Source organism: Crotalus tigris, unplaced genomic scaffold (assembly GCF_016545835.1).
Source record: "Crotalus tigris isolate CLP2741 ecotype Arizona unplaced genomic scaffold, ASM1654583v1 scf7180000018784.18638703518:1950463, whole genome shotgun sequence".
Classification (NCBI taxonomy): domain Eukaryota; kingdom Metazoa; phylum Chordata; class Lepidosauria; order Squamata; family Viperidae; genus Crotalus; species Crotalus tigris.
In genome coordinates, this window is record NW_024097199.1 from 219,642 (window position 1) to 233,693 (window position 14,052).

Genomic DNA, 14,052 nt, shown 5'->3' on the forward strand with positions numbered 1-14,052 from the left:
CTAGTGGACTGTGAGGGGATTGCAATTGGGCCATGGAAATGGCCTGTGAGTAATGCGCGCCCACGCACATTCTCACTTGTGAGCTCAGCGGGCAAGCGTGTGCATATGTGTTCCATTTGCATGAGCGGCAGGCACATGCACATCGCTTGTGCAAATGGAGCTGTCTGTGCATGCGCATTACCAGCCGCTCACGTGGAATGATCCCTTCCCCCAATGCTGATCTGCAAAGCCTGAAATGTTGGAGAACTCTATTTTAAAGCTCCGTCTACAGATTCTGAATATTTTCCATTTCCAAGAACCTCAACGTAAACACCCTATTTGTACCAGGGCTCTTGGAAACAAATAATAATACAATGGATAACTGGCCATAAAAACATCACTGCAAATAATTATTTTTTCTTCCTTTCAGTCATGTCCAATTTTCGAATACTGCCTGGACTAGTCCATGCAGTGTTCTTGGCCAAGTTTTCCAGAAGTGGTTTGCCATTGTCTCATTCCTTGGGCTGAGAGAAAGTGACTGGCTGAGGGTCATCCAGTTGGGAGGGTCACAAACAGCGATCACGTGACCCTGGGTTGTTGCATCTGTCACAAATACATGCTGGTTGCCAAGCACTCAAACGTGACCCTAGAGATGCTACAATGGTCATAAGTGTGAGGACTGGTCCTACCAGTCACTTTTTTCAGTGTTGTAACTTTCAAATGGTCGCTAAATGAATGATTGCAACCTGAGGGCTACCTGTATAGATTTTGAACTTCTTCTTAGATTTTTGTATGGAGTTTGGGATCTGTTTAAGCTACCTAAGCAAACACTACATCTTTGTAAGAAACCTGACTCAAAATGGCAGGAAATCATATCCCTGATTTTTTAGTAAATGAGGCTGTGGGATCCCCAAAAGGCACAAAGACTTGGAACATGAGCGCACAAGGCCTTAGACTACACAATTCTGAAACTGAAACAAGAGGTTAAATCAGCCATGTCCCTTAGAAAGCTTTTGTGGCTGTTTTGACAGTCCTTTGCCTGGAAGGCAGTCTCGGTGGAAATATTCCCTGCAATAGATGCGGAGACAACTGGGAACAGCTTTTGAATTGGCCAGATGAGCCTTGCAAGACACAAGATTTCATTTGTGCTAACTGGCCTAGCAAAATGCTTCTTTGAACTGCTTTGCACAGCCTGGTTATCTATCAAGACCATATGGAGGATCAGCATATTCCCCACTGATTTTCCAACTCTGATTCTTTGTTTTTTAGCTCTCCTACTGACCATCACTGAAGAATACAGAGAGCCATCATCAGAATACAGGTAATCCCCAAGTTATGTGCATTCGCTTAACGCTCATTCGAAGTTATGCGATCAGTGCCCTCTAGTGTTTACGAGCAAGTCCCAAAATTACAAAAATTGCAGCATCACGGCAGTCCATGCTATGAGAGATTGGAAAATCCATGTGACTGCCAATGGGGGCTTCAGAAACGTAAAGGAACACTCCATTTCTGAAGCCTCCCCCCATTGGCAATCATACAGACTTTCGAATCTCTTTCAGGTCTCCTTTGGATAAAGTGTTTATGCAAGGATTCGCTGCGCTTTTAACAGCCCCACAGGTGCACAAACACTTTTTATCTGAAGGGAGACTTGAGAGAGATTGAAAGGTCCGTGTGACTGCCATTGGGGGGAACTTCAGAAACGGAAAGGGACGCAAATCTCTCTCAGGTCTCCTTTGGATAAAAAGTGTTTGAGCGGCAGCCGGCTTGAGTTTCTCCACTCCGTCCGAGTGGAAAGAAGCGGAGGCACAGAGTGGGATTGCTCTCAATAATGCTGGTGCATGCAAGCGAGCAGCGCACCCGCATCTTCTTGAGAGCAATCCTACTCTGCACGTCTGCTTTTTTCTTTTCAGCCGAAGCGAAGAAACTCAAGCTTCATTCCTGCCCTCAAACTAAGGCTGGCACACGCAAGCGAGCAGCATACCCAGGCCACAGACAGCATTGATTCCTGTGCTCATCCAACTGCAATTCCATGCTTTGCCCCATAGGCATGGAAACACTTCCCCTCCCCTCCCAGAATGGAAGCTTCCAGGGGCCATGATCTCTTGCAGAGAATTTGTGTTTGAACTCACACAATGTTACAGCACCCAGGAGCTTCCATTGTCAGCACGAAAAGCATTTCCAAGCCAACTCTCTTCTTCCTCAAAGAAAAAGAAACCGCGACAAAGAGGAGACAGATTTTGCAAGGCGAATCTGGCATGGCAGGAATGGAGGGGGAAGCAGTTGTGGGGAGTGGTGGTAGGGAGTAGGGTGAATGTTGCAGAGCCTCTGCGAACGACTGCCATGGTGCTGCAATATTCATAATTTTGGGACTTGCTTGTAAACACTAGAGGGCGCTGATCGCGTAACTTCAAATGAGCGTTAACTGAACGCTTGCAACTCGGGGATTACCTCTGTACGATCCAGTGATGTTTGCATGAATTGTACCTATGTACTGGGTTTATATCCCACTTTGCTTTAAAAAGCTTATGAATTCAGCTTTTTAGCTCATTGCCATCCAGTTATTGATAATTAAAGTTAAAATATTTAATCTAACCTACAGCCCTGGTATTGCTAGTGTCACCTGCTCCAAGCTAGGCAAATCTGATCCTGCTTAGATCAGTGCGATATGATTAAATTATATTTTAAGACGTTCAGTTGTAAGTTACCTGTAGTCTCTAACAGTGCCTTTGGTATTTTTAAGATGTGTGGACTTCAACTTCTAGCTGGCTGGGGAATTCTGGGTATTGAAGTCCATATACTATCAGTACTAGAAGTTGCTAAAGTTGAGAAACACTGGTCTATGGGCTCAACAAATGGGCCCATTCTAAAGTTGAAATTAACTTATTATTATCAGGCAGAGCTTTATTGTAGATGTTTGTAATTTATCACTGTAGCTGTATTTTATATTAAGTTTTAAACTTCAACTAAACTATTCTACTGCTAGGTTTTGTGTAGAATTTCTCTCTAATTTCATTTTTCTTCAGGCCATACTGCTACTGATTCAGGATATTTCATCTGAAGAAACAGATTCTAATCAATATTCGTCTATGCCATAATGAAATTGAAGGGGCTGCTTGATGCTTTTTGGGTTTGGCTGTAACAGGATAATACAATAATATAGAAAACTCCCATTAGAAATCAGGGTTTTATGTATCAGTTCTAATGTGTATCTGTTTTTGATTAACTTGCGTGCAACACCAGAGGCGCTAATGAAAAAAGTCACAAGTTCTATGAGCAGAAACTGGATCTTTATATTTTGGTATCCATAAATAGCATCTTAATCTGCTTTCGTTCAAAGTATACCTATCTAGATTTGGATTTAGTTTCTCCTCTTGGAGTATTTTAACCGATCTAGCTTTTTTTTTTTTCAGATTCTTCTAGACAAAATACTTGTCTTTGTCTTCCACACCTGATGAACTCTTCTCCTCAAGAGAACCTCCTAGAGCAACTCACTAGTCAGTTTAGACTTAATGTTATGATACAGGGTATCTTTGTTTGCAAATAGTAGCCTCTGAGAAAGCATCCCCAGGGCCACACAAGTCAAAACAGAGAGGTGATACTTTCCAAATACTCCCCTATGGGCTGAGAAAACTTTCATCAATCTTCCATCTCTGTTGCTAGTAGGGACAAAAGACAAATAATGAGTTATCAGTCCAGGAAAAGTTTGGATTCAAATCCCACTATCTTCCTATAGAAAAAAGATACATTTATACCTATAGGGATTTGCTTTTAGTTGTTCTATTTGCCCAAGCAAAGCTGAGAACTGGGGATAGTATACAATAGATGGCTCAAATAACCAATTCTGTCCCCTTCTCTCACCAGGAGGTTTGCTCCAATTGTAAACAACAGCCCAAAAAGGTAAGTAGCTAAAACAAAAGTACCGGAACTGAAAGGAGAAAAGCTGCACCTCAACTGTTATTTCCACACAGTCATAAAATACAGAACCTTCACTCGTTATCAAATACAGGCCTTCACTGAGAGGCTGAAATAATCTTGGCAGCTAAGACAGATTTCATAGGTATGGTGCCAATAATTAACAACAGGATAATAAACTGGACTAGGTAGTAAAATAATTCAGAAGGAAGAATAACTAGAATTAGGATCCAAGTCACCAAAACAGAGGAAAAAGGGCATTTGAGTCAAACTCTTAAAACTCAAAATTAAAAGAACACAATCCCTAAATATAATCTTCCCCATTTTTATGCTTACTCCTTTGTTGACCAAATGTAAGAACTACAGAAATGCACTGGCAATTTTTCAGAAGGAAGATACAAATCTTTTTTGAAAGCTATTTGCAGAATGCTATTAGGGCAAAAGTTTCTACAGAGCTTCAGCTGAAAAATATCAGGTATAAAGAGCCTGCATTTTATTCTAACTAATGAACACGTGCTTTGGAACACATCATCCACGAGGCAGCCAACATTTTTAGAATATTTAAGAAAACTGCAAGAGTTGGTGTGGGCACACCTCCCCCACCTGCCACTTCAAAGCTCCATGATCTGGTTGGTTTGCTGATATAGATATGCCAAAGAAAATGCAGACACTACTGAAACTGCATAAGTTTGGTTGACGGGGGTGGAGGAATTATTGTAGGTATGTAATTATGGTTGAACACTGACAAACTCTCTCAAGTTCTGTTTGAAATTTTTATTTGGAGTCCAGGGTTTTCTGGTCTTTGTAAGGAAGGAAATCCATAACAAATGGGATGAAGAATGTTAAAAGGTTATTCACATCTTTCAGTTCTAAAGAATATTTTTCTGCTATTTTCTCAGCAGTCCATGTCTCTGGAGAGCGCTGATGGTTGTTGAGAAGAGTCAAGGCTTCCTCTGTCAAGATTTTGCCTTTGGGAATAGTCTGAATGTCCTGATAATTGAACTGCCCATCTATTATCGGCCTGTAATCCTCCTGCTTATGTGGGAGATTTCTCCCTTTTTTTTTCTTCTAGAAGATGGCGAGAGAAAAAACAGTCACAAAAAAATCTGTTAGAAATGTGTTAGTCAATGTTCTATTTCTATATTAAAGAATTTATTTTTCATATAATCACCTATAATGAAGTTATGAACTACAAATAATCCTTGGGTTACAATGGCAATTGGAAGTGGACATAAAGCAGAATGTCACATGACTGCAATGGCAAGAGCCATTATCATTGTTAAGCAAGGACTCACATTATCTAAACAGAAGTCTTTAGATGCAGGATCCAGTGCCAATTATAGCCACCCTACTTATTTTATCTAAATGCAAGCCTGCTTACTTTTACATTTCATCCAATTGGTTTTGGCCAAATGTTCCAGCCTGTCAAAAAAGCCTCAGTATCTTATTTCTATTTATAATTGATTAGTCGTGAAAATATTCCCAATGAAGATTTGTGCTTTGGGTAACCTAAATGACAAGAGGCCTTACCCATTAATACACAGGATAAGAGACATAACCTCAGAGGTGCATCTTTTCTGAAAAATAAATGACCAGTCACACCACCTAATCATGAGGTAAAAAAAATTTTTATACACCTCGTTATTTTTTTAAGAATTTTAGAAAACTTTAAGTGGACTATTCAGAATTAGCCACAGAGCCTTAGTTTGGGTAACTGAGGCCAAGCAATTAATTGTTGGGCAAAAGATGCAAGACGAGGGAAGAAGAATAAGGAAGCCTTTGGAAATCCTACAGCCTAGTGTTTTTCAACCTTGGCAAGTTTAAAATGTGTGGATTTCAACTTCAGGACTTCAGCAAGCTGGGCTGGGAAATTCTGGGAGTTGAAGTCCAGACATCTTAAGAGTCACCAAGGTTAAGAAACACTGCAGCCCCTGTAAGACAGTGTCCCCTTGCCAAGTCATCAGTCAAAATTGCAGGCTGGGGACCAGTAAGGAAGGAGTGATCCTTCTTTCTCTTTTTAGCGCCACCTAGTGGGCTGCCAGAAGAAAGACTATTCTTTTCTTAAACGGATCCCTTGCAGAGTGAAATTAGGCTGAGCCACTGACCTATTTTATAGCATCCGAAAACACAAAGAATTTATAAACTGATATGCTAAGAGCTGTTCTTGCTTGAGAGTTTTAATTGCCATGAAAAGGCTAAGCACAGGGTCTGCTTTGCAGTAGACTACTGAAAAAGAAGACCAGCTATGAATGTCTTATATATTATTAGACAACTGCTTTATCAGAATCAACAGATCCGTCTTTGATCTGCTGCCATTTATTTTCCTTACTGGGTTTTACATTCTGACAGTTCCAAATAATTGAATTTTAAAATAAGCAATGCTAGGAGAGTGAGGGATTACCCTTTTAAGATTTTTTTTTCCATTTCTCAAAGTTGCCACCAAGCTCCCCAGAAATCTCTTTATAGATTGATGCAGGATTGATATCTCTTTAAATACTGTAAAAGGATAGTGGAGGACAGCAGCGATAGCAAACACAGCCATGGTCTTTTTTTTCCATATAACCTCATGAAATATTAAAATTCAGACTAAAAATAACTATCTCTGCGACTACAATGAGTGAGGGAGAGATGAACAGAAACGAGGCAAATAAAGATCTGGGACAGAAAGTAGAGCAAGCTACCAGAGGCACAGTGCAGGCAAAAAAAAAAGGGGGGGGTGGGGGGGTGGGAGATGGCATCTCCAAGCAGGATATTCTTCAGCATTTCTTTCTAACTTCTAAACTCTGAGAATAAGCTGTCTATAGGCCCTGAACTTAGCTCGTTCTCCAAATGCACGAGAGTTATTCTCCAGTTATCTCTCTGATATAAAAGTCAACATCAATTATCTTAGAAATTAAGAGAGAAAGCCCTATTAAATACAGATAACATTATTCCTGAATAAACTTCCAGATATTTGGTCATCTATGAGCACTTTAATGTCAAATCCCAAATACAGGTAAGTTGTTCAGATGTTCTTACTTTTGAATACAAGTAGTCACCAACTTATGACTACAATCGGGACCAGGATTTCCTTTGCTATGCAAAGGGTTATTTAAGTGAGTCCCATCCAATTTTAGGCCCCCTTTTTACCATGGTTTTTAAGTGAATCACTGCAATTGACAAGAGAATCCAGCTTCCTACATTTATTTTGCTTGTTGGAATCTGGCTGGAAAGATTACAAATGGAGAATCACATGATCGCCATTTGTAACCTAGGTGCTCTCGTGGCGCAGTGGTTAGAATGCAGTATTGCAAGCTAACTCTGCCCACAGTCTGGAGTTTGATCCTGACGGGACTCGAGGTTGGCTCAGCCTTCCAAGGTTGGTTAAATGAGAACCTAGATTGTTGGGGGCAATATGCTGACATTGTAAACCGCTCAGAGAGCACTATAAAGCACTATGGAGCAGCATGTAAGTCTAAGCTATCCCAGGATGCTGCAACCATCAAAAATACATGCCAACAGCCAGGCGCTCAAATTCTGATCACATGACCATGGGGTTGCTACAACAGTGTAAGTGCAAAGAGCGGTCATAAGTCACTTTTTTCAGCACTCTTATAATTTCAAATGGTTGCTAAATATATGGTTGTAAGTCAAGAATTACCTACGAGCATCTTTAAGTGCGCTTCGAATTACCAGGAATTCTGATGCATTTGCAGTGCATTGCCCAAATAACGCAAAACAGAATTTTGAGCAGGTGAAATAAAAAAAGACATTTGGGAAATATGTGAAAGAGATTTACAGATAGATCCTTGCATTTATTAGATAGATAAATGTCACTGAGAATGGGAAATATATGAGGTTAATTGCATTCATAAACTGAAAGAAATATCCTGCATTGGCTTGTACTGATATGGATAACAAATCAATATAAGAATGCAACAACTGTATCATGAAAAACCCTGAAACTTCTTTTGCCCCCAGTTTTGATTTGTAAAGCTGAATTATCAATGTGTGTGTGTACAATTCAAGACTCTGTAACTCACTTGCAAGCCTGGATCATTGGACTCAACATAGACGTCTTTCAAGAAACTAAGAAGTTTTTCATCTTTTTTCTTTATTTCTTCTTGGAAACTGGCAGACCCTGAAGAAAATAAACATACAAACCATAACTTTCCGTTTTTAAGAACAAAATAGCACAGTTCCAATAGAAGAGAATGTATGTCTTGCCAGGGTTAGTGGGGGTGTGGTTTTCTCCTTGGTAGCTTCTTGAATAGGATATTGTTTTCTGTTTGATTGTCTCCTTAATAGTTCCTTGAAACAAAAAGACCAGAACCAATCCTCTTCAGCAGCCAACATCCAGATAAGCAGAGATCAACACCTAACAAACAACCAAGCAAGTATAAAACGATACCCTAATCAAGGAACTACTAAGGAAAAAACAACATCTCCACCAATACTGGTGGGGCAAGCTACTGTATATAAATAAAACAAACACCACTCTCAATAGCACTGATAATGTTACCTAGTAGATTAATGAAATGCCTGAAAGCAAACTAATGGACTCCAGTACAGTTCTAAATGAAATCATAAACAAAAAGTTTGCATGTGCATTTACAAACACAGACACCCCACATACACAGAGAGAGAGACACATACAGGCTACTGAACTGCCTTTGAAATAGCCTGTACTCTTAAAACTTGAAAACAATTATTCCTCTAACTTGGGTCAGACCCATTTAATGTGTGCTGAGGAGCTCTGTCGTTGTACAGTATAATGGAGACATGGAAGACAAGGGGCAAAGAGGGTTTTCTGTGAAGTTAAGTAGGCCTGTCACCTTAGGAAAGAAATTCTATTTCTAACTCCTTGTCAGAAGGTCACAAATGGTGATCGCATGACCCCCGGGGAGACTGCAACTATCATAAATATGAGTCACTCGCCAAGAGGCTGAATTTTGATCATGTGACCATCGGGATGCTACAATGGTCATAAGTGTGAAAAACGGTCCTAAGTCGCTTTTTTCAGTGCCGTTGCAACTTTGAATGGTCACTAAATGAACTGTTGTTAAGTCAAGGACTACCGCTACCTGCTTCCTTACGGGAGTTATAAATTCGTTCTTTTGCAACACGGCTATTTCGGGTAAAGAACGGCAGACAGGGGAAAAAAAGGAGGAGATATTGTTCAATCATTTGTACAGTTACATCTCCACTGATGGCACAGGAGGACTTCCATATCCACGCTCTGTCTCGGCATCCTTGCACTTCAATTGCCTCCAACTACTGTTCGCAGACTGCTCATGGCTGCAGAGGCGCAGGCGAATGCTACTGAAAGTCCGACAAGCCAATCCCTCGAAAGGCGGGACCCAGAGCTAACTAACGCGCGCGCGATTTTCCAAAACTTGGGAGCGAAAGGAGGGTCGCTTCAATGTCACCAATGACACCATGCCCTCGAAATCGCGGCCGCTTTTGTTTATGCACCCCCCCCCCCCAGACCGGACTCTGCCGTGCTGATCATTTAAAGGACAACGCCTGACCAAGTAAATCTTCCCTTCCTCTGCAAGTTTTACTCCCAAGGCCGGGCTCCCATAGATGTAAAGGGAAGGAACCTAGTTCTTTTTGGACGCAGTGACAACAGTCCTTCCCTGCCGGGGGCGGAGGGGGCTGCCCAGGGAGATTCCCTGCCTGGACGGCGCCTGGTTCCCTTTCTTCCCCCAAATGCTTTTAATCCAGCCTCTCTGCAGTAGAAACCAAAGGAAGCGGCGCAGGGCATTTGCGCCCGCTGAACTCACAATCCGGCGTGGCAAGGGCTGCGGCTGGATGGCGCGGGGCGGGCCTGGGTTTCTTCTTACTGATTTCCCGGTGCGCTCGGTTCTCCACGTTAAACTTGCTAAGCACGCGGGTCAGCCTGCCGCCCATCGCACCGGCTCACGCACTCACCTCCAAACGCGTCGGGGAAAATGTCAGTCTGGCGTTTGCGCAGAAGGCCGGCAGTTGGCGCACAGACCGCGGCTGAGGGCGCCACCTACTGGAGCGGAGGTCGGGTTGTTCTAAAAGAGAAAGTCGAATTCTGGGATTTTTTCCCCTGTGAATCAAGGAAGGTGTGTGAGGTGGAAACTCTGCGATCCAATTAGGGTTGGGAGGACACAGACAATTGGAAAAGAGGACACACCTTTTAACTTTCTTGGCGTCCGTGACAAATATTACAGCGAAAAACCGCAGAAAAAAAGGAACTACACTTTTAGTATCAGAAAGAACAGTTTTTCAATTGCTGTATTTTTCTTATAAATCTTTATTGTCAAAAACGTGTCAGTGGTAATATAGAATCAACGATAACCCTCTTCAAATTTCACCACAGGAGCCTATGAGAATCATGTCATCATTCTAAAGACTACAGTGATTTGAAGTTATGAAGAGGATGGGCTGAAATTAATTGGAACCGCGCACGCATCAGGAAATAATGTCAATCTAGACTGTTGAATCTGTTACAGATGAAAGAAAGAAGCAGGCATTTTCACGATATCTCAAAGTTTTAATGGCTACTTTTTTCCTTTTCTTTTGTTATACCTTTTTCTTTAACTTATCTAATACTTTTATTTACTTTCTTTACCCCCCCAAATTTGCATTGTATTTAATCTCTTAAAATTTTCTTTAATAAAAATTACATGTAATACATAAATAATCAGATCTATCCCTATTTAGCTTTTTTGAGATAAAGCAAAGTTGGTTAAATACTGTTGCCTAACAAAATGAGATTTGGAAAAAGAAAGAAAATATGCAAACATATGCAGTTTCTTAGTGTAATATGAATAATAATCATCTTAATGATGTCTGGAATAGAAAAAACACTGGAAAAAGATGCAAAAATTGCTAGGTGACAGCTGATAGAAAGAAACATCTGATGGAGCTGACAGTGTCAGGCTTCCTTTCAATTCTGTTGCTTCTCTCTCTCTCTCTCTCTCTCTCTCTCTCTCTCTCTCACACACACACACACACACACACACACACAAAGAAGACAAAGCACAAAAGGACTGTGATGCTTTAAGATTAGCTTACAGAGCAGTGTGAAAACATAGATATAGCAAAGCCTGTTAGTTTCTCATCGTGACATATTTTCATTGAAAACCATTTCAAGCATCTTTGAGGGCTAGATTGCCTGATCAATGCAATAAATAAGAGAACATTTAATCTTGAACTAATTACTGAACAATCTAACTCACCAAAATATAGTGTGGTTTGGCCTGCATGTCTTTGCTCCAGATATTTGTCCTTTGAATCAAAACTGGTTGTACAGTCCAAGAAGTTATGTTTAATATAGTAGGGTACTCGGATTGAGAAGTTCTTTTCCATGTGTGGAGAAAGATTCAGGCCTCATAAACTATTAACATTTTTGTTTCTTTTGTTTTTAACCTGTAAAATAATAGGTTTTTAAAGAGAAAACTGTGCCAAAGCACTTTTGTCCATTTTAATAGGAGGGACAGGTAGTTTTTGTTTAACCACCGTAATGAGTACTGGAATTTCTATTACTAAGCAACAGCAACACAGTTGTAAAATGTGACATCATGTGGTCATCTTTTGGGACCTGCTGACTTTCCCTTTGTTTATTGAAAACCAATGAAGGCTGTAACATCATAATTGTGAGCTGCTTGCCAAGTGGATGCTGCAATCTCCTAAGTATGACTGGTCATAAATATTTGTCCAGCATTGTGGTAAATTTGAATGGTTGCTTAACAAATGGCTAACCAAAGACCATCTGTAGTGGTAATACTGTAGCTATCCAAATGATAATTGTGCATATAAGTAAATTTATGCATATGTAGAAAAACAGTGGCCAAATGGAAAAGAAGATGCAGCTCTTATGCCTTTTTAACTGTTGCATAACAGGTTACCAAGCTCTACAACAGTTGTTACTGATCAGTTATCTAATATATAAGAACCCTGTTTTCTCTTGTGTGTGGCCCTATTAATTAATCAATAGGACACATAGGCAAATAAATGGGGATTCCAATTTATGATGGCACCTTTTCTGTTTATCTACTAATAAATGTGAGCCACAGATAATGCATAATTTTGATCTGGATTTGCTTGTTGCAAAAGTCACTTTGTTTATTATATGTCAGGAAAGCACAATGACTTTTCATAACACTTCTTCAATGTGGTAAGTTGTTATACTAGTACCTAGCCTCAAGCACTTAACTGTTGGTCCTGCCAAGTGCAAATCCTTACAGTATGTTTTTCCTGCATTTTTTCTCTCTTGCCAATGGACATTTTTCACACGGATGGTTCTTCAAAGAAAGAAAACCCCTCTTTAAAAAAAGATATATAGTTACAGAATTTGGTCCTGGAATTTGCCTGAGGCTGCTTGCCCCATGTGAATAGAATAATACGACTAGTCATCCAAAATGATTAGCTTCCTGCCTGTTCTACAAGAAAAACATCTGGTGGTATTCCAGCATATTACAGCTTTGTAAGCAGTACTAAAGTTAGGAATATAACCTTTGTAAGAAAGTATTCTTGAGGTCAATGGTTTCATGAAAGGAAATAAAGATAAGCTTTATTTAGAAAACAATCTGGTGATAGGAAAGCCCAAGTAAAATTTATCTTCAAGTTACGTTTATCTTCAGCAAAGAGCTTATTTCTTTGATGGAGAGAGAGCACATGGTTTCTAACTTTAGGTATTAACCTGATATGTTTCCTTTCCAACATCCCCTTCCTGAACAAGATGCTTGAGAACAGAGGCTAAATAAATTAAAACTGTTGTATAAAAGAGTTTTGGGTCCAGTTTTGGCACCTAAACTGATTTGGTCACTTTATTCATCTTTCAATAAGGAGAGAGAGAGAGGGAGGGAGAGAGAGAGAGAGAGAGAGAGAGAGAGAGAGAGAGAGAGAGAGAGAGAGGAGTACATTCTGCAACTTTGGATACCATATGCCATAGTACATAGTATCCTCCTAAAGAGGTTGTTCCAGCCACATGTAGATGGGGAGGGGGGAATTAAGTGATTACCTGAGTTTATCCACAATCAAAAGGGTACCAGCACATATTTGTAGTTCACAATTATTTTCCCTCTAAGAGCAAATAACCATCATAATGTGACTTTAATTTAGCAATTTATCAACATTAGCACATGCATATGTTGATTATTTATTGGACCCTATCCACTCATAGTTTTAATAGCTGCTAGTCAAATTTTAAGCGATGTGGCAATTACTGAATAAAATAAATGTCAATCCTGTGCTAGTTGGTATCTCTTCTTTGTAGTATTTCACTTTTAATGATTTCAGACAAACCTCAGGGTGGGGATCCTTAGCATAAGTGTAGAGATATAGCTGAGAATGAAATGGTGGCACTTTCTAAACTGGAAAAGGAGATAGGCAGAAAGCAATTTCAGCTGCATAGTTCAGCTTCACACACAATACTAAAGCAAAGACAAGCAAATCACAATGTCTTTATACAGCGTGTAATCTAACTAGCCATTACAAGTGGATCCCAAAGACTTGATAGAAGGATGTTTATTAATTGGAGAACTGATCTATCTTTGGAGTATATAATGGGCTAAGGCAGCAGCCTTCAACCTTTTGGGCACCAGGGATGGGTTTCGTGGAGAGAGGTTTTTCCCACAGACTGGAGGGGGTGTGGTTTTGTGTGCTGCCTGCATCCTGTGGATGGGGCTTTGCTTATTTGCATGGCCCACTTTCCAGCATGCCATGGGCTGGTGCCGGTCCATGGACCAGGGGTTCTGGACCCCTGGGCTAATGTGTTCAGACTCCACTATATTAGGCAATATAGGAAAAAGTAGCAATGAAGTCATTAATGATCTCAGGAAATGTTTCTATATTGTATTTCAATTTAATATTAAGAGATGATTCACAAATGTGTAATCAGTGTGTAAGAAGAGCCTTAGTATTATTTCATCATTTGTTAAACATTGGCCAAAGCAATCCATCCGGGAAGCTGATAAGCAGAATATGAACTGGGGGGAAATTGGGAGAGGAAAAAAAATCCAGCTTTCTCTTGCCAGACACATGATGCCTCCATCCCTAATTTGACCACTTCTTTTATATGTTGGGTTTGAAAAATATTAAAAAAGAGCGACCAAGATTACAAATCTTATATGTTACGAATACTGTAAAAGGAGAAACTGACTGATGTTTCTTTGCTAGGCATTTTAAACATGGCTGACCCATGTT

The 14,052-nt window shown here is 40.2% G+C and overlaps 1 protein-coding gene across 1 annotated transcript; it reads right to left on the reverse strand.

Moving 5' to 3' along the window:
- Window positions 1–4,645: 4,645 nt before the first annotated feature.
- On the reverse strand, window positions 4,646–9,848 carry NDUFAF4 (NADH:ubiquinone oxidoreductase complex assembly factor 4). The gene is made up of 3 exons (XM_039356062.1): window positions 9,657–9,848; window positions 7,914–8,011; window positions 4,646–4,959 (listed from the first exon to the last, which is right to left on the reverse strand). Exons 1-3 carry the CDS (start codon window positions 9,781–9,783, stop codon window positions 4,666–4,668), a joined length of 519 nt encoding a protein of 172 aa, XP_039211996.1. The 5' UTR covers window positions 9,784–9,848; the 3' UTR covers window positions 4,646–4,665.
- Window positions 9,849–14,052: the final 4,204 nt, after the last annotated feature.